The sequence below is a fragment of the Schistocerca piceifrons genome, chromosome 6 (genome assembly GCF_021461385.2).
Source record: "Schistocerca piceifrons isolate TAMUIC-IGC-003096 chromosome 6, iqSchPice1.1, whole genome shotgun sequence".
Classification (NCBI taxonomy): domain Eukaryota; kingdom Metazoa; phylum Arthropoda; class Insecta; order Orthoptera; family Acrididae; genus Schistocerca; species Schistocerca piceifrons.
In genome coordinates, this window is record NC_060143.1 from 331,348,930 (window position 1) to 331,375,957 (window position 27,028).

The 27,028-nt window shown below is 39.0% G+C and overlaps 1 protein-coding gene across 1 annotated transcript in view; it reads left to right on the top strand.

The window, feature by feature from the left end:
- The window catches only part of LOC124802759, a 428,511-nt gene that overhangs the window by 366,279 nt on the left and 35,204 nt on the right, over window positions 1-27,028 (top strand). Inside the window, exons 30-31 of the mRNA XM_047263751.1 lie at window positions 1,544-1,723; window positions 5,536-5,666. Of these exons, the coding sequence (XP_047119707.1) occupies window positions 1,544-1,723; window positions 5,536-5,666 (311 nt within the window). The remainder of the gene's footprint in view (window positions 1-1,543; window positions 1,724-5,535; window positions 5,667-27,028) is intronic.

Here is a 27,028-nt window from a genome sequence, read left to right on the forward strand (position 1 = left end):
ATTTGTATTTAGCTCAAATTACCATTCTGTTCTGCATGAATTCATCTACTGAGTAATAGCATTTCAGTATCAGCGTTACAGCTTTTTTTCTGTGGAACTAAATTCATCAGCACTGACTTTTGACTAGTATATTGACTAGTCCCCGTGTATTCATAGTCAGAATCTGCAAAGCATATAATCCTTTTGGTTTGAGAACCATATCATAGTGTCTTAACTTGCCTCCAGTACTCGGCAGTTTCTTATTGTAGAAGTTTTCACCAGGTCATAAGCTCAGTCCAGTTTACAGATCCTAAGACTGATCAATTCCTGTTCTGAGCAATTCTGTTGGGTTACCTCAACTAGGTATCTAAATTTCTTCACAAGATTAATCTATCCTTGGTTTAAAACCATCCCTTCTGGCCTATCACTGATGTTTGCCACATATTATGTTTTTTCAAAGGGGACCTATAATCCTGCTTCCTCAGCTATCTCTGTCAATTGCTCAGTCTTTATGTTTGCTGAGTTAACACTCTTGGCAAAAATGGCTAGGTCATCCACAAAGATCAAGTAATCATTGTACACCCCTTTCAGTTTGATCCCTAGTCATCCATTCTTCTTCATTCAGTGCGTTTCTTAATTCTCTAATGACTTTTTCCAAAACACAGATAAACAAGAGTGGAGAGATTCCATTGCATTGGTTGATCCAGTTTTGATTTCAAAGGGCTCCGAGATCTTCCTATGAATTTCACTTTGATACAGTGTTAGTTAGAGTCTGCTTAATCAGACTTATTGATGTGTTATCCACTCGAGATTCTTCCAGAACACTGATGATGGCTCACGGTCAACTGAGTCATATGCTTTTTTGAAATCAATCAATACAACCACATAGTCATATCTACCAGTCATCTCATTCCTGACTATGCTTTCCAGACCAAAAATCTGTTCTGCGTAAGAACATCCTTTTCTGAATCTGGTCTGATATTCACTAGTATGTTCATTGAGATGATCTTCAGCTCTGTTCTGGACTGCTTTGGAGAGGATATCGTATGGAACAGATAGTAATAAAATATGCCAGTAATTATTATATCCTTTATGTCTCATTTTTTATGGAGTGGGTGGATTAGTGCCGACTGCCACTCATCTCTCCATATATCCTCAGAGTTCATCTAGTATGTTCAGAGTATCTTCTTTTTCAGTTTCAGGAGCTTTGCCACAATTGATTCCTCTCCAGCTAATTCATTATTCAGCTCAACATTACACTTTACAGGTAGTGAAAATTTGTGAAGCTGTGCTTGGATTCGCTAATATGTCAACATTTGTGAATTGTAGAACAATCATCAGCAACTATAAGATTTAGAAAGAATCAGAGAAACACATTACCCAATCAGTAGGCTAGTAGTGTGAAACATACATAATCGATTAGTCAAATTGAAACAAAAATGTTATTTAGTTTAAAGCTATGGATACTGCTCTCTCATTCATTTTATAGTGATAACATCTTGCTTATATCACAAATTAATATACCTTTTACTAGGTTTGTTCATTCAGTGAAATTAATTTACAGGTAGTATCGTGGCAACACTGAGGCTAGTCGACACAGATGTACAGAAAGTGAGTGTAGTTTTGCCAACACTGGTTGAAATGCTGAGAACTGGTGGACTAAAAATTAATGGAACCAATGGTGCTCCCTTAAGTATACCACCTCAGAACATCACAATCATCCAGCAGACAATGGAACCACCTGGTGTGTAACTTTTTTCATCACTGATAAATATTAATTTTCTTGTAGTTGTTCATCTACAATTCCCCTCTACCACTTTCTTCTTGTGGTTGTTACCTTTCATAGTAACTTAACTATATTATTTACATTTTATTTGAACTTTTTTATTATCTCTTTACTTATAATTTTTATAATAGGCTGATTTGATACTATTTGTACTTAGATTTATAATAAGTCTGCTCTTGAGATGGTCTGTTCCATGCAATATAAATTTATGTAATACATTTGTGTACAGTTTTAATTTTCAAGCCACAGCAATTTTTAGGTGTACCTCAGTCAGTAAAAATGGGACTATTGTAGGATCACTTTGTTGTCTGTCTGTCTGCCGGTCTGACTGTTGAAACCCCTTTGTCTCAAGAATTGGCAGTGTACATAACTTAAACTTCTAAGTCAATGCAATCAAAAGATGTGGGCATATAGTTCAAATATTGTGATACTTGAAAACTCACTCATCAAAACCTATAGATGAACTATCTATAAATATGTTTTCCTGATGGTTGAGCAATAAACCACTTGCCTGCAAACTGAGAGGTCATGGGATTGTATCTTGGTCAGACCATGGATTTTTCAGTCTTTATTTTAACCTAGCCTTCACCTCCCAATGATATGAGGAATCAACAGAAACAATATGTGGTTCAGATTCCATATTAAACAGTAGGTATCCTTGCTGCAGTTGGGTAACTGAGGTAGGTTATATTTGGAGTATGTTACAGATACACAAGTTGCTGAAGTGGTATCCAGTAGAAAGACTTGCACCAGGCTGTTGGGTCATGGGTGATTATTACTATTATCTATATACATAATTAAATTTGTGCTGAAACCTCAGAGTGTGACTCCTTCTCACACTTGTCTGGTTTTTTGTTAACTCCTTAGGGTGACAGCAAGTACAGATGTTGAAAGCTCAATAATTTTTGCACTATTGATGTGGCTTGAAAACTGAGAACATTCTCTCCTTCTTTGCCAGCATGAAAGAATTAGAGGACATGTTCATTTATAAACAATTTATTTTAATCATAAAACTATTCTGTGGGATATTGAATTCTGTGAGTCCAAGAACTGCTGCATATTGAAAGTAGTGTCGATGGTAACATTAACTTCATGTTTTGAATGTGCCTTTAATACAACTGAAAATAAAGTTGTTCTGTACAGACAAATAGCACACTGATTTAAAGATTCCCACTTTTTTCTGCTTACCTCATTTTTATGTATTTTAAATGTTATTCTGTAGAGAAGGCATAAAAGTTAATAATCTCCTAACGATATGAGAGATGATATGTTGAATGAAAAGATGTAAATAGTTTATATAGTTAAGATAAGACTGATAAATTAAGATGTAAAATATTTTATACGTCACTGCAAATTTACTTTCTTGAACAGAATTTAGCATAAAATGTCAATCTAGAAAGCCATAATGATGTACGTTATTTTATTTTATTGTTTTGATTGCAAAGTTTTTTGAATAGAATTACCAGTTTGCTATACAATAGCAATCTTACTATAGAAGTAAAAGAAAGTTCACTACTAGCTACTACATTAAGAAATAAAAATACGGATGACAGAAGTATAATAAAAAACCAATATACCTCATTCTGCTGTGCAGCAGTAGTCATAACATGTAAAAATAACATGAGTCAAAATTGCCACTTCATGCCAGTTATATAAATGATGTAAATCTACCCCAGAGGTCATTGGTGCATGCACAACATACAAATAATTATACAAAGTAACTGAAACTAAGTTTGTTTAAAAGTAAAGTTCTTAAAAATATTTGCAGTTGTATATGAGAAAGCAACCATATGAAAAAAATATTTGGCTTCTGACAGTTTAAAACTAGCCAGAATTTAAAAACATGTTCAAAAAATAAGAATTTTTAGGTCATTCTGAAAATAAATATATTGTGATGACTGTAAACTTAGTCTCATAAAGGAAGAAGATGGAATAAACTTTGAGAAAATGTATGTTGTCCTATTCCCTCATATTCCAGTCCATATTTTGACTAAAGTAATAATTAATAAAAACAAAAATGAAACAGGAACAGACATGAAGTAATGAAAAACAGTAACTTATAGGAGTAACTTACAAGAGTAACATAAATAACAGACAATATAATTTATAGTGGGGAGGTAGTGAAGGGCAGCTTGTTACTGGGAACTGAAATGCAAGGAAATAAGTTCTTCAAAGATTCTGAAGTAAAAGTTTTGAAGTTACTTTGCTCATTAAGAACAAAATCAGAATGCTGTCTCTTACTAGCAAATTTAAGTTCCTCCAGAATGTTGAAGTACCGTACCTATTTTTGGAAGCAGTGTGCAAAATCCTTAAATTTCTAAATCTGTGAAGAACTTATTTCCTGACATTCGAGTTCCTAGTGAAAGTGTTATTGTGTACCATCAAAGGCTTTCAGAGGTTAATAGTGGCACCTTCATCTACACAGCTTTGAGGATTTTCAGTACATGGGGCAGGGTGCTGCTTCCTGCAGGATCATCCACTACCTTCAATATCACAACAAGAATTGTAGATGTATTTTTTATTTTTTATTTTGTGTGGTATAGAAAAGCAGTGTCTTTAATGTTGTTGTCCCACATCTGGTAACTCCCTTTTCAGGTATGATGTTCACAAAAGTAAAACTTAGATGCTAGTAAGTTTGTTGAATATTTTGTAGGTTTTATGTTTAAATGCAGTAATACTGTTAATAGTTCTTTATGGAATGATCTCTTCTTATGTTTTAGACAGAATGAGCTATCTAGTAGTTCATGTCAGATAATTTTTATTACTGTGGTCACAGAAGCTTAGCCTTTTTGGTAACTCTCACAAATTCTAGCTGATTGCTGATGTAGAATCTTATTTAGGCCTGTTGTATGTGATACTGTGTAATAAAAGCCTGACGTTTTGATAGTAATGAAGAAAATTAAGGGCTTGATAACATTTCCCTTTCTCAAAATGACATGATAACTGACACTTCATCATTTCACAATGTACAAAATTTCTCTTACTGTCCCACTAATATTTTACATGTCTAATTTTATTCATTGATATCACTCTGAAAAACTTCACATTTACTTTTCTTGAGTGGTATTTTGTTGCCATCTGCATAATAATAGTGGCTCTTCATCCACATTCTATTTGCATCATTGATCTTCGCTGTGAGGCGTCTGTATTTTAGTAAAAATTATATTTACAATATTTATGAAGGTGTAAAAAATGAAACTGGTTCAGAAAATTAGTCTGACAGGAAATAACTTATCCTAGTTAGTGAAGATGAGAATTGCTCTTCAAAGGAGATACAGCACCCAAAATGTGAGACATACATAACAGCCCTACTTAGTTGTATTTTATATTAAATTTCAGTTCCTCCAGTGTGTGGGGTTTTTTGAGTACACATGACACTTTAACCTACCCCATGGCTAGTCAGGCTGTTTTGGAGATTTTACTGCCTTTGCTGAAGGTTCTTTCCCCACCAAACACATCATGAATTCAAGTTCTCACACACATTGCTTCTGTTCTAGTCCCTAATTATCTACTTGATATTTACATCATGATGTCACAAAGTACCAGGACACTTTTTCAACCAGTTTTACTATGGCTGATGAAACACACATTATCAATTTCCGTGGTTTGAATACTACTGATATGTAAAAATCATATTTTCATCTTTTCTTTAATATATATATATGACCCTAAATGCTCAAGTCTTGTCTTAAGTTCATTTTTGTTCATTTACTTGTTATTTCAGTGCATGTACGGCAGTGTGCTAAAATATATCAACCACTGTCTTTCAGAGGAACAATATGCAGTTGTGTATGCTGTCAGTGGGACAGTGGTTGTAACCTCAGCAGCTGTTGTCACCGCCATAGCAACTGCCATATTTGTGAGAAGACGCACAGAAAAGAAGCACATGCAGATGGTACAGGTAAAATTTAATTTGTGTCATATGGCTTATACTGTAACAACTGATGTACAGATTCATACAGTATTATTTAATGTCGTAGATTTTTATTAAATTTTCATATAAGACATGAACATATGGTATATGTTTTTCAGTTTTGATATCCTGTAGAATAGTAAATTATTCAAAAGTATCTTTTGAATGTTCCTACCCTGCACTATTTTTCAAGGTAATCATCCAATTTCTGTGAATGTGTTTGTATATTTTGTATAGAAAAAGCTTGTCTTGTCCTAAATGTTATAGTGGGCTCAAGATGCAAACTGCTGAGGCATTAACTCAAATACAGGGTAAAAATTTCAACAGCACAAATATTCAATCAGTGTAACTGTGTTCATTATGTATTACCACACTTAACCACCTCATGCATCTTTAAAGAATTGCAGTGCTTCCTCTGAAAAAATCATTATTATTTTAAATCAATCCCATGAAATATTATTTTGCAACTGCTAAACAACCTTTGTAGGAAAGGAGTCCTTTTTGTAATTGCCAGAATGTGACAAGGCTTGTTCTATGCATCAGCAGAGACTCTTTCAGTTCATTACCTGACATTTGTCACCATGTGTACATTGGATAAATTAGGCCCAATTCCAAACTGTGTAGTTTTAGATGGTCAACAATTGTTTTAGCCATTCCTAAACTGTCAACATGCTTCCATTTAAAACAAGATACTGGCCATCAAACGTCTTCCTTCTACAAATGTGACAAATAACAGATACTTCCAGAATATTCTGTGCATTCTGTTACTTTCATGTGGTTGTGCATTACATGTCAAGACATTACACTCGAGGCTGAGTACCTTATCCACATCTTCAAGAACCACATGTAAAATGAGATTATGGACAACTCCTCTGAGGTGATGTTTATAGTATTTCTCAGCACATATGGAATGACAGCAGTCAGCTGCCACATTGCATCAGGAATAATTCATGATCAGCAGTTGAGAATGATTTCCAATTCCACCATACTACATTTCTGATAGCAACCTGTCAGTTGACAGTGCATTTTCCAGCAAAGATAGTAGTACAGATGAATATCTTCAGCAGCCATTGTCATGACTGAGTGACAGAAAACATTGTTTGCCAGCAAGATAATAACACATATGGTATCACCACTACACCAAAATAATCATCTGCAGTCATCAACCTTTCCAGAAGACAAGGATCCATGAGCTGTTCGGCAACTCTTTTCATATGGTTGTTCAGCCACTCCAGGACTCACTCGAAAAGGATGTCCAATGCTCTGAATGTTCATCACATTTTCAGCTACTGGCTGAGTGCTGTGAGGACAACTACTTCAAACCAGTGCCACCTCTGAATCATCTGTAGGCTGCTGAGGATGACACTAGTAAGCTGACGTCTGTCAGCATGCTGCCACAAAGATCTAACATAATCATGTGTACGTATGCCCATGTATCATAAACAAGAAGGAAGCCTCTGGTAACTTGGTTTGACAATTATGAAACTTAAACAGGTTTGTACAAGTGAAAATTCAAGCAGAGATTGTATAAACCACTATTCATAGCATTTGAATAAGGCAGTTAAATCCACTGTCGAAATATTGCATGTTAAATTAGAAGTATCTCCCCAACTGGACAAACACAGATCATTTTAATTTTTCATATCCCCATTTCAAAGCAGTGATCTTTTTTATTGCTATTTGCTTATTGCCTGTATAAGCCTTTTGAAATAGCATATTCTGTACACTCTTTAAATTTATTTGAACTGGATTTTTTTTGTTACCATCTGAAACTAATGCATTTCTACCATTCTGTTATTACACTCAACCATCACTACATTAAGTATAGTTGGCCGCTGCGGTCGAGCGATTCTAGGCACTTCAGTCCGGAACTGCGCTGCTGCTATGGTCGCAGGTTCGAATCCTGCCTCAGGCATGGATGTGTGTGATGTCCTTAGGTTAGTTAGGTTTAAGTAGTTCTACATCTAGGGGACTGATGACCTCCGATGTTAAGTCCCATAGTGCCCAGAGCCATTTGAACCATACATTAAGTGTTTTTGTTATGTTCATGCTGTAGTCTTAATGTAGGCTTTTGATTTTCATATTGGTTTCTAATTACCAGTATCAAATGTCCTCAGTTCACACAAATCCCTGTACTTCGTGCCATTTTTACTGGTTTACACTGTCAGGTAGTGCATTCTCCGACATTAAGAGCTGTTTTCTAGTTTCTGTTCATAATTCACCTTATTTTTACTTCTTGTGCTCTAGTATCATGTCCCTTTCTGAAACGTGCTACCCTCATGGTAACTGTTCATCCATGTAACATTTAAATATGTTCAGGATGACTTTGAAGAGAAAACACATTATTGTTTGCAATTAATCTTAACTTGTAGTAGATACACCACAAAAGACCACTTATCTACCATGCCCATCATTCAGAATGCACCTTTCCTCTGCCTATCAGTTTATTAGTATTCTTCAACTGTAATCCTGTGGAGTGACCTTACAGAGTGCTATCGACTGAAGACACCTAAACAGGCACAGAAAATAATTTTTCTTAAATAGAATGGATTAGGATATGCTGTGTCTTCCATTCCAGCATTATCATCTGAGTTTTGGACTGGTAATGACATTAGCGTATCTATCTACTATTTAGATAATCATAGTTTACTGTTATCGTTTTCTTAGTGAGAAGGTATGAGTGATGTGATGTAGGATATGGCCTTGACCTGCAAAATTATGATGTATGTCACATAGTGGACAGTGCTGAGGCATATGACATAGTTATCCCCAAGACATACTTCAAGATAAGACTAACACATATCCCTAGACCAGTAAAGGTCATGCTACTCAGATCACTTACTAGATGATTTCACAGGGATATCTGAAGATGGTGACAAGTACCATAGCAATTTTATACAACAGTGTTGCCCCAAAACCACTTAGTTCCAGACAACCCAAAAAACTTAAGATTGGTCAGGGAGAAATCATATGATGGAGAAGGGATTCTCAACAGAACACATTTATGACAGCCTTCTCAATTAACCCAGATGAATCAATGGAAGACGTATGAAAAGTTACTGCAAAAAGATACATCAGACCAGATCAGTAACTTCGACAAAAACAATCTAAAAATATATTGCTAAACAAACCTGGTAGCAGAATGTTGAAAATCAGAAGGTGATCAAGGAAAAAAAGATAATCTTTAAAACCTGATGGTACATTTCTTTATACTTTCAGTGATATTGACTCCAAAAATTAGCAGCAGAAAGAGCAGTGGATGCTGAAAAAGTCTGGCACTGTCAGGATCTGTACAATCATTGTGATCTGCTGTCAGGAAAAAACGACATTTATTGCCTTGGGATGTCACAGAACTGCTCAACCCAGGGAACTGGGCTTGTCATGCATATCAATGGAGCCAACAATAAACAGTGATAAGATCAAACAAGCCATCTCCAGTGATGATCAGACTATTTTGCTGATGTCAGCAACAAAGAATTTGCACCTCCACCAATCACCAATTCTGGTTCTATCTCTGGATCATGTACCTAATTACAGCTGAGGAAGTTGTGATTGCCATCAGGAAGATGAAAAATGGTTAAGCAGCTCACTCAGATGATGTAGCTGTGGAAATCTGGTTAATGTCTGCAATGTCTGTTTCAGAAGTCCTTGCCACACTTTTCAACCAGATAACTACTGAGAACAAACTTTCTTGCACATGGACAATTATCACAACAGTTTCAGTCTTGTAGGGTACAGGCGATGTGAGTGTCTGCTCAACTTACTATCCTGTTTGAGTTCTCTACCACACACTGATAATATTTGAATGCATGCTGGACAGTAGACTCAGAGGAATAGTCACAGTAACATCCACAGAGTCTGGATCCATTAAGGACCATGGCATTATCTATTAAATCCATACCACATGTCTATTGATAGCAAAGCATAGGGAGAAACATAAATATGTGCACATTGCATTTCTGGACCTAGAAAATGCATTAATTGATTCTCACATGACCTCATCTGGCAAACTCTTCATTGTCATGAAGTCCTGGAGGTCTATGTGAGCCAGGTACAGCTTCGGTATTGTAATACCACTTGTGTGGTCCTGAGCCCAGCTGGAATTACTGCACCTTTTGTTATCACTTTTAGTGTTCAGCAAGTCTCTGCCCTATCACCACCATCATGCATCCTCTGAAGGGATAGAACAGTGGTTGACTTACAAACACCACATTCTTGTACACCTCATTATGTGGATGATGTGATCCTAGCCCAACAAACATGCCTTGAACTCCAGCATGAGGTATAAACTTGAATGAACAGGCTGGCTGAGAATCAGCTGTGCCTTAATACCCCAAAGACTGAATACCTGGAATGTGGCACCCAAATCAGTGGTACTATCAGAATCAATTACCAAAACTTGCAGCAGCCCATGAATTTTAAATACGTGGATCCATTGTGACTTCAAACTATAATGTCACTTCTGATAACGGATTGAGGATAAACTCAGTCTGACTCAAGTGGATACAAGTTACAAAAGTTCTCTGTGATAAAAAAGATTTCCCGACATCTGTAGGTAAAAATTTAAAAGCCCACAGTCTGACCAGCAGCCATTTAAGATGCAGAGTGCGATCCAAATGTGGAAAAGAATGAGGCAACTATTCGCACAGTGGAGGCAAATATTATTTGATGGACTTTCAGAATGACTCAAAATAACCAAATGGTGAAGGAGCTTGTTGGGTGAAGATTTAACATCATTCCAGTTATGGATAAAGTGAGGAAAGCTCATCTTCACTGACGTGGTCAAGTAATGAGAATGAAGGACAACTCTGTTGCAAACCCAGTCACCAAATTTTTCCAGAATAGCAAGTTCAACAGGCAAGACAATTCTTTTAAACCCAAAAATAACAAAAACAGAGTGAAATGGACGGGATACACCAGCACAGCAGATCTCCTGCATGTGTGACACATGCTAAGAAAGAGTTTACTATTATGTGGTGTGCTATTGCGTAGAAACAACTACATCTAAAAAATTCATTGAACTTACATAACTGAACATGAAATGTGATGAACTCAATGAACCATGAAAGAACAAAGACTGTGAACAGATTTTCCAGTTATTTCATGTTTTGCAAAAACTCACTATTGAAGAAAAATGTCCTTATGTTATTAATGTCTTATTCATGTTCTTTCTTTTAAAAAATTCTTATGCCATAGATGTTGATTCCTCCTCTCCCTCTCTTCATTTGTCAGATAACAATTGATATTGTTGTTGTGATCTTTAGTCAATAGTCAGGTTTGATGCAGCTTTTCAAGCTAGTCTATCCTGTGCCAGTTTCTTCATCTCTGAGTAACTACAGCAATAAACATCTACTTGAAGCTGGTTACTGTTTTCATCCCTTGAGCTCCCTCTACAACTTTTAGTCCCCACTCTTCCCTCAGTACCAAACTGAATATTCCTTGATGGCTCAAAGCATATCCTACCAACCAGTACTTTATTTAGTAAAGTTGTGCTGTAAATTTCTTTTCTTCCCAATTCAAACCATTATCTACTCAGTAGTTATGCTCTCTACCCATATAATCTATGGCATTCTTCTACAGCACCACATTTCAAAAGCTTCGTACTCTTTTTGTCTGAACTGCTTATTGCGTGTAATCAGAATACTTGCTGGAGCTCATCCAAGATCATCCTGCAGTCACTTATTTAAAGAGCTAGAGATCTTCACTGTAGCCTCACAATATATATATATATATATATATATATATATATATATACAAATGTCTGCTTGTGTCTGTGTATGTGTGGATGGATATGTGTGTGTGTGCGAGTGTATACCTGTCCTTTTTTCCCCCTAAGGTAAGTCTTTCCGCTCCCGGGATTGGAATGACTCCTTACCCTCTCCCTTAAAACCCATATCCTTTTGTCTTTCCTTCTCCTTCCCTCTTTCCTGACGAGGCAACCATTGGTTGCGAAAGCTAGAATTTTGTGTGTATGTTTGTGTTTGTTTGTGTGTCTATCGACCTGCCAGCGCTTTTGTTTGGTAAGTTTCATCATCTTTCTTTTTAGATATACACTCCTGGAAATGGAAAAAAGAACACATTGACACCGGTGTGTCAGACCCACCATACTTACTCCGGACACTGCGAGAGGGCTGTACAAGCAATGATCACACGCACGGCACAGCGGACACACCAGGAACCGCGGTGTTGGCCGTCGAATGGCGCTAGCTGCGCAGCATTTGTGCACCGCCGCCGTCAGTGTCAGCCAGTTTGCCGTGGCATACGGAGCTCCATCGCAGTCTTTAACACTGGTAGCATGCCGCGACAGCGTGGACGTGAACCGTAGGTGCAGTTGACGGACTTTGAGCGAGGGCGTATAGTGGGCATGCGGGAGGCCGGGTGGACGTACCGCCGAATTGCTCAACACGTGGGGCGTGAGGTCTCCACAGTACATCGATGTTGTCGCCAGTGGTCGGCGGAAGGTGCACGTGCCCGTCGACCTAGGACCGGACCGCAGCGACGCACGGATGCACGCCAAGACCGTAGGATCCTACGCAGTGCCGTAGGGGACCGCACCGCCACTTCCCAGCAAATTAGGGACACTGTTGCTCCTGGGGTATCGGCGAGGACCATTCGCAACCGTCTCCATGAAGCTGGGCTACGGTCCCGCACACCGTTAGGCCGTCTTCCGCTCACGCCCCAACATCGTGCAGCCCGCCTCCAGTGGTGTCGCGACAGGCGTGAATGGAGGGACGAATGGAGACGTGTCGTCTTCAGCGATGAGAGTCGCTTCTGCCTTGGTGCCAATGATGGTCGTATGCGTGTTTGGCGCCGTGCAGGTGAGCGCCACAATCAGGACTGCATACGACCGAGGCACACAGGGCCAACACCCGGCATCATGGTATGGGGAGCGATCTCCTACACTGGCCGTACACCACTGGTGATCGTCGAGGGGACACTGAATAGTGCACGGTACATCCAAACCGTCATCGAACCCATCGTTCTACCATTCCTAGACCGGCAAGGGAACTTGCTGTTCCAACAGGACAATGCACGTCCGCATGTATCCCGTGCCATCCAACGTGCTCTAGAAGGTGTAAGTCAACTACCCTGGCCAGCAAGATCTTCGGATCTGTCCCCGATTGAGCATGTTTGGGACTGGATGAAGCGTCGTCTCACGCGGTCTGCACGTCCAGCACGAACGCTGGTCCAACTGAGGCGCCAGGTGGAAATGGCATGGCAATCCGTTCCACAGGACTACATCCAGCATCTCTACGATCGTCTCCAAGGGAGAATAGCAGCCTGCATTGCTGCGAAAGGTGGATATTCACTGTACTAGTGCCGACATTGTGCATGCTCTGTTGCCTGTGTCTATGTGCCTGTGGTTCTGTCAGTGTGATCATGTGATGTATCTGACCCCAGGAATGTGTCAATAAAGTTTCCCCTTCCTGGGACAATGAATTCACCGTGTTCTTATTTCAATTTCCAGGAGTGTATTTTTCCCACGTGGAATGTTTCCCTCTATTATATATATATATATATATATACAACAAAGATGAGGTGACTTACCGAACGAAAGTGCTGGCAGGTCGATAGACACACAAACATACACACAAAATTCAAGCTTTCGCAACAAACTGTTGCCTCATCAGGAAAGAGGGAAGCTTGAATTTTGTGTGTTTGTTTGTGTGTCTATCGACCTGCCAGCGCTTTCGTTCGGTAAGTCACCTCATCTTTGTTTTTATATATAATTTTTCCCACATGGAATGTTTCCTTCTATTTTATATATATAGGGTGTTTCAAAAATGACCGGTATATTTGAAACGACAATAAAAACTAAACGAGCAGCGATAGAAATACACCATTTGTTGCAATATGCTTGGGACAACAGTACATTTTCAGGCAGACAAACTTTCGAAATTACAGTAGTTACAATTTTCAACAACAGATGGCGCTGCGGTCTGGGAAACTCTATAGTATGATATTTTCCACATATCCACCATGCGTAGCAATAATATGGCATAGTCTCTGAATGAAATTACCCGAAACCTTTGACAACGTGTCTGGCGGAATGGCTTCACATGCAGATGAGATGTACTGCTTCAGCTGTTCAATTGTTTCTGGGTTCTGGCAGTACACCTGGTCTTTCAAGTGTCCCCACAGAAAGAAGTCACAGGGGTTCATGTCTGGCGAATAGGGAGGCCAATCCATGCCACCTCCTGTATGTTTCAGATAGCCCAAAGCAATCACACGATCATCGAAATATTCATTCAGGAAATTAAAGACGTCGGCCGTGCGATGTGGCCAGGCACCATCTTGCATAAACCACGAGGTGTTCGCAGTGTCGTCTAAGGCAGTTTGTACCACCACAAATTCACGAAGAATGTCCAGATAGCGTGATGCAGTAATCGTTTCGGATCTGAAAAATGGGCCAATGATTCCTTTGGAAGAAATGGCGGCCCAGACCAGTACTTTTTGAGGATGCAGGGATGATGGGACTGCAACATGGGGCTTTTCGGTTCTCCATATGCGCCAGTTCTGTTTATTGACGAAGCCGTCCAGGTAATAATAAGCTTCGTCAGTAAACCAAATGCTGCCCACATGCATATCGCCGTCATCAATCCTGTGCACTATATCATTAGCGAATGTCTCTTGTGCAGCAATGGTAGCGGCGCTGAGGGGTTGCCGCGTTTGAATTTTGTATGGATAGAGGTGTAAACTCTGGCGCATGAGACGATACGTGGACGTTGGCGTCATTTGGACCGCAGCTGCAACACGGCGAACGGAAACCCGAGGCCGCTGTTGGATCACCTGCTGCACTAGCTGCGCGTTGCCCTCTGTGGTTGCCGTACGCGGTCGCCCTACCTTTCCAGCACATTCATCCGTCACGTTCCCAGTCCGTTGAAATTTTTCAAACAGATCCTTTATTGTATCGCTTTTCGGTCCTTTGGTTACATTAAACCTCCATTGAAAACTTCGTCTTGTTGCAACAACACTGTGTTCTAGATGGTGGAATTCCAACACCAGAAAAATCCTCTGTTCTAAGGAATAAACCATGTTGTCTACAGCACACTTGCACGTTGTGAACAGCACACGCTTACAGCAGAAAGACGACGTACAGAATGGCGCACCCACAGACTGCGTTGTCTTCTATATCTTTCACATCACTTGCAGCGCCATCTGTTGTTGAAAATTGTAACTACTGTAATTTCGAAAGTTTGTCCGCCTGAAAATGTACTGTTGTCCCATTCATATTGCAACAAACGGTGTATTTCTATCGCTGCTCGTTTATTTTTTATTGCCGTTTCAAATATACCGGTGATTTTTGAAACACCCTGTATATTCACTTATGAAATTTGTTATTAACAATCCCAACGAATTCAAAAGTAATAGCAGTGTACATGGCTACAACACTAGGAGAAAGGATGATCTTCACTACTCAAGGTTAAATCTAACTTTGGCTCAGAAGAGGGTAAATTGTGCTGCCACAAAAGTCTTTGGTCACTTACCTAATAGCATCAAAAGTCTAACAGATAGCCATATAGCATTTAAAGGGAAATTAAAAGAATTTCTGAATGGCAACTCCTTCTACTCATTAGATGAATTTTTGGATATAGTAAGTGGGTAATTTCCCCAACCCCCACCAAAAAATAATTAAACAAATAAATAAAGTGTCATGTAATATCTTGTATAGACATCTTTTATTAACCTGACACGTTCCACATCATTACGAAGTGTCATATTCATGATCTATGGAACAAGTACTAATCTAATCTAATCTAATCTCTAATTGTTGTTGTTTCTGTTCCATACCAGGCTACACTCCAAACAAATACCTTCAGAGAAGACTTTCTGACACTGAAATTGACATTAGATGTTAGCAAATCCTTTTTTCAGAAATTCTTTCCTTGCTACAGCTAGACTGCATTTTATATTCTCTCTACTTTGGACATCATCAGTTATTTCACTGCCCAAATAATAAATCTCATCTACAACTGCATTTGCTAATCTAATTCCCACAGCATCACCTAATTTAATTTGATTAAATTCCATTGCTCTTATTTTACTTTTATTGAGGCTCATGTTATAATATCTTTTCAATATGCTATATATTTTGTTCAAATGCTTTTCCAATTTCTTTGCTGTCTCTGACAGAATTACAATGTCATCAGCAGACCCCCAAGTTTTAATGTATTCTCCCTAAATTTTATTTCCTTTTCCAGATTTCTCCATTTTTCCTTTATGGTTACTCATTGTACAGATTGAATAACACTGGGGATAGGCTACAACTTGTGTCATTTTTCCCAACTGCTGCTTGCCTTTTACATCTCTGACTGTTATAACAGCAGTCTGGTTTCTGTACAAGCTGTATATAACCTTTCACTTCCTGAATTTTATCCCTGTTACCTTCAGAATTTCAAAGAGTGTATTCCACTCAACATTGTCAAAAGCTTTATGCAAGTCTACAGATCCTGTAAATGTAGGTTTGCCATTCTTTAACCTGTCTTGTAAGATAAGATGTAAGGTCAGTACTGTCTCACATGGTCTTACATTTCTCTGAAGCCCAAAATTATCTTCACTGAGGTCGGCTTCTGTAAATAATTTTTTTCAGTATTATGCAACCATGACTTATTAAACTAATAGTTCAGTGGCATTAACACTTGTCAGTACCTGCTTTCCGGGGAATTATTACTGTCTGAGGGTATTTTGTCTGTCTCATACATCTTGCGCACCAAGTGGAATAGTTCTGAAGGAATTCTGTCTCCTTGAGGGACCTTGTTTTGACTAAGGTCTTTCAGTCATCATCCTCTTTTTTATTTATAACGTTGTGTTAAAGTCCATTTCCCTTGTAGATTGACTCTATATATCCCTTCCACTTTTCAGTTTTCTCTTTTTTGCTTATTACTGGCTTGCCACCTGAGATCTCGATATTCATACAGTTGCTCATCTTTTCCCCAAAGGTCTCTTTAACCTTCCTATGTGTGATACCTTTTTTTCCCCTAGCTGTACATGCTTCCATGCATTGAATTTGTCCTCTAGCTTGCTGTTTAGACGTATTGCACTTTCTGTCAGTCTCATTTTTTAGACGCATATATTCCCTTTTCCCTACTTCATTTTTATAATTTCCCCTTTTGTCAATTAAATGCAACATCATCAGCGATATCTGTAGATTTGTACTTGGCCTTGTCTTTTTACTTATATGTTCATCTGCTGCCCTACTGTTTCATCTCTGAAAGCCACTATTCGTCCACTACTGTACACTCTGCTCTTGTTTCAGTGAAAATTTACCTATTGCTCTCTCTGAAACTCTCAATAGCCTCTGGTTCTATCAATTTATTCAGGTTTCATCTCCTCAATTTCCAAACTTTTTGCAATTTCTTAAGCTTTAATCTACAGTTTGTAATGAATAAATGGTCAGATTCAACATCTACCCCTGAAAATGTCTTATAATTTAAAATCTTATTTTTCAATCTCTGCCTTACCATTAGCTAATCATCTGGAACCTTCGGTTGGTTTCAGATCTCTTCCACATATACAACCTACTTACATTAATCTTAAACAAACTTATAGCAATGATTTAATTATGTTGTATGCAAAATTCTATCAGGCAGGTTCGTCTTTCGTTTTTTTCCTCCCCCCCCCCCTCCCCAACCCCCACCACCACCCCCATCCCCACCACTTCCAGTCCGTATTTCCCTACAAATTTTCCTTCTCTTCATTTTCTTACAATTGATATAGTTACCATAAAATAGTTATAACATTAAAATATGATGTTTTAGTAGATTAAACAATTTTAAAGAAATGGAAGAAAAGGATGATTAAAATTAAAATTATTGATCAATTCTGTACTAATGGTTCCATCTTCATGAAATTAATTTGACTGCTCCTGTGTGTTCATTTGTTACATACCACACTGATCCATTTCATGGTTCACTTGGCCTATTGTAGTCCCAGGCTTGAGATTTTCTAATCTCCATTTAATGAAGAGAACCTCTCACCAACTGGATCCAGTGATGAGTCTCTCTAACTCAGTTAAAATATTTCTCACTAAAGGTGTTAGTTTTTCATTATGTTTTGGCACATAGAAGTATCACAGCATTTCTTCCAACAGGGGATTAGTTTTCTGGTACTGTGAAAGAGTTGAGTAGAGTGTGGAATGGGGTTTTGTTGTCTTTATTGGTGAGAGTATGTTCTGTCTGTACACAGTGATGGACATGCATTGGTATTGCATAGAGCAGTTTAGCAGCCTCCTCCTGAGTGCATTCACCCATGACACACAGCTCCTATACTTATGTCATAACCATTCAAAAAGGTCTGCTGCCACCTCTGCTTTGGTTAGTATCTAAAAAAAATTCCAATGAAAATGTAATGAAAGCAGCGATTTATTTTCACCTGGTTTGTTAACCATTTGTAACTTCCAGAGAACTATCATGAGCGGCAAATTTTGAGTAAAACCTACATTTCTCTTGTTGCCATGTTAAAATCTGTCTCTTTTGCCAATAGCTTGTGAAAAAGCACATCCTCAGTACAAAAATAAACATGTACTGTCTTCATTTACGTTGTTACAAAACCTACAGCAGGTCTCATTTCAACAGTTATCGATGGTCCTTAAAAATTACAACTTTTCATCAAAAAAGTCTGTAGCTAGTAGAATAACACAGTAGATAATAATGTTTTGCATAATAACCACATGGAAAAATATTCTCCTCTTTGCATGCTATTATTTGTCAAAATCTCATTTTGATATCTCAAAACATTTATAAAATATTAAGAACATAGTGGATGTATCATTCTGGCTTTATTTTTGGCTTGTGGGATCACAAAGTCTAAAAAAACTTCCATGTGTTAACTAAATTTTATACACAGCAACATATTATGTAAAATGCAACAAATGCAAATTTGTCGTGACCCCTATTTTTCATTGTATACTTTTTGAATTTCACTTAAATGCAAATATCACAATAAACATGACCATTAACAAAATGATGGGAATGTCATCATGAAGTTGACATCTAAAACTATAAGAAAAAAAAATCCCAAGTAGTTTCCATAAAATCATTTGGGAAATATCACAGGGCATGCACCTTGACTCTGTCATTGTAGCACATCACTGAACAGCCAAAGTGGGCATACAATGTAGGCTTCCCCTTCCAAACAAACAAATGAACTCACCCAGCATTTTGGTTGAAAATTCGTCCATGTGCATTGGCCACCATATCCTGTGCAGACTCTATTCATGTACTTCACAAGAAGATGCAAAGTAGAAAACCGGTCAAAATCTTGCTCCAAAATAAAGATTTTACTTGTCTGATTTTCCAAGAATATTTTTTACAATTGTGGGTTGGTTGCACCAGACCATAGTGATGCTACTTGTTCAGGTGCAGATGTGACCATATATTTTCTTTAGTGTTGGATCTATTAAACTTAATTTTGTTGGACAGCTTCCCACAATTAGTACTCAAACTTCTTCTCTGACCTGCAGATGTTTGCTTGAATGAAACAATAACAATCAAAAACATACACTTCATTTAATATGCTCTCATGTACTTGTCTTTAAATAAGCAGCCAGCACCAATGTTTCTGTTTAATCATTCATGTATTAATTACTCAGTGCACAGATACAACCTGCAACACAGTTACAGCGCAGTCAAATCAAAACAAGTCTATCTGTGGTAGCAGGAAGTGAACCCTCTACTATAGTTGAGTACAAGTTGATTGTATATGCAAGCGTGCCATATATATCAGCACAGAGCATAACTACAACAGAAATATGGCCAACGCCCTGACAAACTAAAAATAGCATATATTAACACAATATATATAAAACTTCCTGGCAGATTAAAACTGTGTGCTGGACCGAGACTCGAACTCGAGACCGTTGCCTTTCCCGCGAAAGGCAAAGGTCCCAAGTTCGAGTCTCGATCTGGCACACAGTTTTAATCTGCTAGGAAGTTTCATAACAGTGCACACTCCACTGCAGAATGGAAATCTCATTCTGGGGAAAATATATATACATTACATTCAACTTTTAAACAATGGAAAATGCAGGATGGGATAACAAAAATATCATGAAAAGGATAGATTGCTCCTCACCATACAGCGGAGATACTGAGTTGCAGATAGGCACAACAAAAACTGTCAAACAAGTAAGCTTTTGGTCAAAAACGCCTTCATCAGAATTAGACAACACATGCACAAACCCTTACACAGGTCTGCAGTGGTCATGTGCATCTGAGTTGCACTTGTGTGCACCTCATATGCCAATCTGTTTATGGGCCAATTAGAGAAGACATTCCTAGTCTCCCAAAATGCCAAACCAATAGACTGGCTCAGGTTCTTTAATGATATTTTCATGATCTGGACTCAGGGTCAAGACACCCTATCCTCATTCCTTCATAACCTCAACACCCCCTCTCCTATCTACTTTGCCTGGTTCTCCTCAACCCATCTTGCACCTTCCTGTAGGTTGACTTTCTCCTCTCTGAAGGCTCCATCCCCACCTCTGTCCACATTAAACCAATCAACCACCAACAGTACCTGCATTTCAACAGCTGTCATCCCTTCCATACCCATACAACCTGGCTGGGACAGTGTATCTGCAACGACATGAATTCCCTTGCCCAGTGGGTTGAATGTCTCACTGAGGCCTTCACAGACAGGAACTACCCCCCAAACCTAGTTTGCAAACGGATCTCCTGTGCCATTTCTGCACACATCCCAAATCCTCTCACCATCCTGAGAACAAGCTACAAAGGAGTGCCCCCTTCATTACCCAACATCACCAGAGAAAGGAAAAAACTGAACCATATCCTTCATCAGGACTTTGATTACCTATCATCATGCATTGAAATGAGGAACATCCTATGAAAGATCTTCTATCACTCCTCCTGAAATTGTGTTCTGTTGCCTGCCCAGCCTCCACAACTTCCTAGTCTATCCCTATGCCACTCTGAACCCAACCCTTGGCCACAGGTATCATATACCTGTAGAAGACCCAGGTGCAAGATCTGCCCAGTCCCCACACTTGGCACTTCCTATTCCAATACTGTCATATGGTTGTCCTACCCCATCACAAATTGGGTCACCTGTGACAGCAACCACATCATATACCAGCTCTGCAGCAATCATTGCACAGCTTTTTACATTGGTACAACTGCCAGCTAGATATACAGCAGGATGAATGGTTACTGCCAAACTGTGGCCAAGAGCAAAGTAAACCACCCTGTGGCACAACACATGCAGCTGAACATAACATGCTTGATTTCAGTGGCTGCTTCACAACCCAAGCCATCTGGCTCCTCTCCTCTACTACCAGCTTTTCTAAACTGTGCAGTCAGAAGTTATCCTTATAACACATTCTCTGCTCCCGAAATTATCCCAGCCTCAACCTATGGTAACCTACTGTCCCTGCATCCTCCACCCAATGGTTTCCACACCCTCTGTCCATTACCTCTTCCCTGTTTATGTCCCCTCACCCTCATTGTGTGTCGCCCTCTGCCAACACACCCATCCATCCTTCCCCTTCTCCACTTCTCTCCTTTTCTGCTCCCCATTTCTACTCCCTCCCTTCCCAACTCCCTGCTCCACAGCCTCACAATACTGTGCCTGTTGGCAATCTTGTCATTCCTCCATCTAGTCCCTGCATGATCTATGAGTCAACACTCTTCTCTTACCCACCCGTACCCAGCTACACTTTCCCATTCCCTGCCCCCTCCATATTGCTGCTTTCATTCATGTAACAGTTGCATTCCATTGGGAGGTGTCAGAGGTGGGGTCATACCTGTGTGAGGTGTGCTTCCTTGTGTGATTGAATGTGTGTGTGGTTCCTATTCTGAAGAACACTAGCCAAAAGCTAAATGTGTAATAGACCTCTTGTTGTGCCTGTCTGCAACTAGACACGTCATCTTTACAGTGATTAGCAATCTGTCCTTTTCCTTATGTTGTTGATATTCCAACATGTAGTTTCCATTTTTTATTGGAGTATATTATATTATTCTTTTTTCAGTTATTGTTTTAGGTGTCCTAAATACTTTCTGCATTGCTCTAAACACAATCATGTCCAAAGTACAGATCACTAATCTTTATTTTATATTTCACATCACATTCTAGGTTACTGTTGATGCACAATGCCTTTGATGCAGACATGAAAGAAATACCTAGTGTGAGTTAAATCCGAGGACTATGGTGGCCTTCCTCTGTGAATCCTCTTACAATAAAAAAAATTTATTTAAAGTATACCTGGCCACCAACGGAAATGTGGTAGACACTTATCTTGCTGCAACTACATTAACAACTGTATTACTAGGGAAACACCTTCTAACAACCCTGTCAGTGCAGATTGAGAAATTCAGAGCACTGTTCACTTCAAAAAAATAATGCCCAATAACTTTGTCATCAATAAATCCACACAAGGTGCTCATGCTGAAGGTATTTGATTGTCTTGCTGGCACAGCCAGAGAAAATTTTCTTCAGACCAATAGTGAGCATTTTGGATAATTGCACCATTGTTCTTGAAAGTGTCTTCATCAGTCTATTGTATGACATCTCTGGAGTCTATCATGTAGAACATTGCAAATGGTACTTTAGTTCACTTTCGTGTCCCATGCTGTTTTTCATGTAGAGAGAGGTGGATTAAGATTTATTGCAGCAAGAATGTGAGCATTTCTAGAGTCTCTAACACATTACTGACATATATGAATATAGACTTTGTCAGTGAATTGTTCTGATGAATTATTCCCAGAAAATGAGCCAAATGAAATCTTTGTTTCAGAAAGATATTTCAACAGATGTCCTGCTGATACTTGACATATTCTAGAAACATGTCTGAACCCGGTTGGATGCTATAATTTGTCCATTTTGGGTCAAAATTGCAGCAGACCAAAACAATGCTCAGAAAATCTCAGGCAAGCTGCCAGTCATCATCGACTACAGTACTCTGTTCCTCAACTGGATGCATGCCAGTCACCTTTCAGGCAGTCCATCAAGTCATCAACAGCTCATCTGAAGATGACTGGCAGGTGACCGTTTGAAATATTGTGTATTGTAGTTAATGACAACTGGCAGCAAGTCTGAAACTTCTTTGATTATTCAGTTCATTGCAAAAATTTTAAAGTTCACAAAGATACAAGAAAACTGGTGGAAAACTGGGACATTAGTACAAGGTCTGGTGTACAAAAAGTTAGGAAGGAAGCCTACACTAGGAACAATGTGGAAGACCCTCTCACACCTTTACAATTTGGGTTTATACAAGAAGACTATTAGAACATTGTATCTTTGAGTACTGGCACCACCTTGTCTCTGTGGTCTCCAAAAATTATGCAGCAAGGAAGCATGACTATAACTGACCATGGATACCATAAATTCTCTGACCTATACTTTGAGTAAACTTTCACCGAAGCTGCTAAAGTCACTGGTGGAATACTGTGTCCAGCAAATCAAAAACTCAACTGAGTTTGTGTCATATCTCTGAGGTAACATGCTTTAACATTATCTCATTTGGTTACCACTAAAAGACTCCCTACAGTTGCTGGAGAAGCACTATGAGAAGGACACAATAGAACAGTTTTTATACATGCTCACCATCACTTATTTTAAATTTGGTGGTCAGTTCTATGAACAGGGATTGCCAACTTATACATGGAACACTTTGGGGAAACTATGCCTGAAGCTGCTCAGAGCAAGCCAAAGCCATTCTACAGCTATGTGAACAACACTTTCATGGTGTGTCTCCATAGGTAAGAAAACCTGCTGGAGTTCCTGCAGCATGTCAACAGCATATACAAAAGCATAAAGTTCACAATGAAAGTAGCAGAAAGTGGTTGCTTATCTTTGTTGGTTATTGTGCAATACATGAATGCACACATGGATCTGTACCCAAACACAGCAAGGTGCCACTATGCAGTGCAAGACTTTTTGATACTCTCCACAGTAGTGCACTAAATCTGAGCTGGCTGCCAAAATGGGAGCCTGCCCTCTATGTTATAACACCTACATGAAACATTCAAGAAAAAGGAAAAGAAAGAAGATGGCAGCAAAACCTGACATTTTTGCTGTATGTGGGACCAACCCCTTCCAAGATTTTGGACAAGAATAAAATTAAGTGGGTTTTTGTACTGCATGTAACAGTAGGGACATGCTTTGCTCTGTGTCATGCCTCTTCCTTGTTGTGCACTCACTTCCACATAACACAAAGTCTCATATCATGATTTTCTGAAATAATATGCTGGATACTGACTCTAGAAAGATACATCTACATCTACATCTACATCCATCTACATCTACATCCATACTCCGCAAGCCACCTGACGGTGTGTGGCGGAGGGTACCTTGAGTACCTCTATCGGTTCTCCCTTCTATTCCAGTCTCATATTGTTCATGGAAAGAAAGATTGTCGGTATGCCTCTGTGTGGGCTCTAATCTCTCTGATTTTATCCTCATGGTCTCTTCGCGAGATATATGTAGGAGGGAGCAATATACTGCTTGACTCCTCGGTGAAGGTATGTTCTCAAAACATCAACAAAAGCCCATACCGCGCTACTGAGCGTCTCTCCTGCAGAGTCTTCCACCAGAGTTTATCTATAATCTCCGTAATGCTTTTGCAATTACTAAACAATCCTGTAACAAAGTGTGGCTCTCCATTGGATCTTCTCTATCTCCTCTATCAACCCTATCTGGTACAGATAGTGTCAAATGATGTTGACCACACAATAATTGGATTTTTAGTGGCTTCCTAGCACAATAACATTGTCATTGACCAGTTCCAGAATTACACTTCACAGTTACACAGGTAAAAAGATGTACATCTCTTCCTTCACTAAAATAATCCAATCATTAATTAATGACAAAATATTTGTTGAATTTCTTAGTGGGATCAATTGTAGTGACAGAAATATGAAATCACAGTGCACATGATATAACTTGGAGTACAATAACCAAAATTGATTATAGTGTCAAGTAAATAGCATTTGTGGAACACTGACACTATTGTGCCTGATATTTGAAGATGTATCAATGTTACACGGTTACTTGATCGTCACAGACCTCTGCGCAAGATGTTAATGTAACAGCTTGGTGGTAGGGAGAGAGGGGGAGCAACTGTTATATTAACATCTTTTGCAAAGGTCTGCGACCATCAAGTAACCACATAACATTGATGCAGACTCTCACAAACTATCATAGCGAAGTTTCATCACTGCTTGCTGGCCACAGACTCGTAGATACTGCTCGATTTAATTCTGACAGCAGACTGGCAATTTTGGGGTGGGGTATGCTATTTAAATACTGGCATACATATATTAGTTAATTTCAAAAATTCCATGATTTTTGAAAATTGGCTGCATTATATGTTGCCATTTTGAATCAAAAATGAATTTTGGCGTTGTTTGGTTTATGAAAAATGTTAAAACTTAGTAATCAAACAATGGAAGATGCAGGATGGAATGTAACAATATTATGAAAAGGAAAATTGCCACCCACCATCTAGCGAACATGCTGAGTCATGGATAGGCACAACAAAAAGACTGTCACAAATAAGCTTGCAGCCAGCAAGGCCTTCGTCAAAAATAAATTTCACTCTCTCTCTCTCTCTCTCTCTCTCTCTCTCTCTCTCTCACACACACACACACACACACACACACACACACACACACGCACACAACTGCAGTCTCTGGCAACCAAAGTCACGCTGCGAGCAGCAGTACCAGGGCATGATGGGAGTGGCAACTGGATGGTGTAAGGAGGAGGCTGGAGCAGGGAAGGGGAGGGATAATAGAGTAGGGGTATGAGGACAATGAAGTGCTGCTAGGTAGTGTGCAGGGACAAGGTGGAGAGAGGGTAGGGCAGTTATGTGCAGTCAGGAGGTTAGATGGTGGGCAAGGGAGAGGGGGAGGGGGGGGGGGGCCTTGCGGAAAAGAAGAGAAGTAAAAAAGACTTGCTCTCCGAAAGCTTGTTTGTAACAGTTTTTGTTGTGCCTATCTGTGACTCAGCTTCTCCTGTATATGGTGAATGGTAACTTTCCATTTGATAATACTGTTAAAGCTCAGGAAGTTATAAAAGTGTATGCAACCTTGTTATGATTCTTCACTGGGAATACCCTGGCAACAAATATGTCATCCATCTTGAAAATGATTTTATATTATGTTAAATTATGCATGATCTTAATTAGAGGCCTAATTACTTAGTGGGGCTGTTATATGATTTAAAAAAAATGTGTTCCTGAAGACAGTGTCAAAGTTGAGAATCTAGAAAATATGGAGCCAACATCTTCAGTAAAAATTATGATGGTCCAAACTTTCAGTCTCATTTATTTTGTAAGTTAATTAGATTCAGGTAATTTAAAGCATGTTCTCAGAAAGAGTGTATGGCCTGCTTTCAAAACAGTGCTAACACTACTGTCTTATAGATTAGCTCAAAATGTTTTCCCCATTACATACTGTACTTCAGTTTTCAGTTAGCTATAACTTTTAATGAAGTGGCCTGCTCCTAAAATTAATTGCATTATTGCAATCAGGAATATCAACAGAATCAACTGAACAATGAATTTAAGTGGAATTTTACCTAAATGATATTCTGGAATATTCAGCATTATGAAAAAGTTAGATTGCTACTAGCCATACAAAGGAGACTTTGAGTCACAGGCAGGTACAATGAAAAAACTGTTTTGCATTTTAGCTTTTGGCCAAAAGGTCTTCTTCTGAAGTAGAAAACACAAATTCACACCAACACAATTCACACACATATGACCATTGTCTCTCAGCACTGAGGCTGGACTGCAGACTTCACTGTAACTGATGGAAGGAGCAATGTGGTGTGGGTCATGGGGGTAAGGAGGAGACTGGGTGGGAGTATGAGATATAGTAGAGTACAGGTGGGTGAAGGTGCAGTACTGCCTGTGGGAATGTACAGGGATGTGGTAGGGACAGTGTATGGCTGCTAGATGCAGTCAGGAGATTTCAGGAGGGGGGTGGGAGGAGGCAGGGTGGAAGGGGGGGGGGGGGGGGGGAAGGAAGGATGCAGAGAAAGGGGGAAAATCTATTGGGTATGTTGTGTAATAGAAGACTATCTAGTGTTGGAGTGAGAGCAGGAAAGGTGATAGGTAGCTGAAAGATAGGAAGGTTGAGGCCAGGGAAATTATTAGAATGTAAAATATTGTGCATGGAAAGTTCCCACTGCACTATTCAGAAAATGATTTGATTTGATTTATTTTGTGTTCCATAGGTCGAACTGTGTTGGATACACAAGGATGTGGAACGAGTCAGTTTTTTACTACTAGCCATATAGCACATACAGAAATTCGAGTACATAATTATATAAAAATTTATACAGTAAATTCTTTGGGCAGCAATACAGAAAAAGAAAATACATATTTTCTT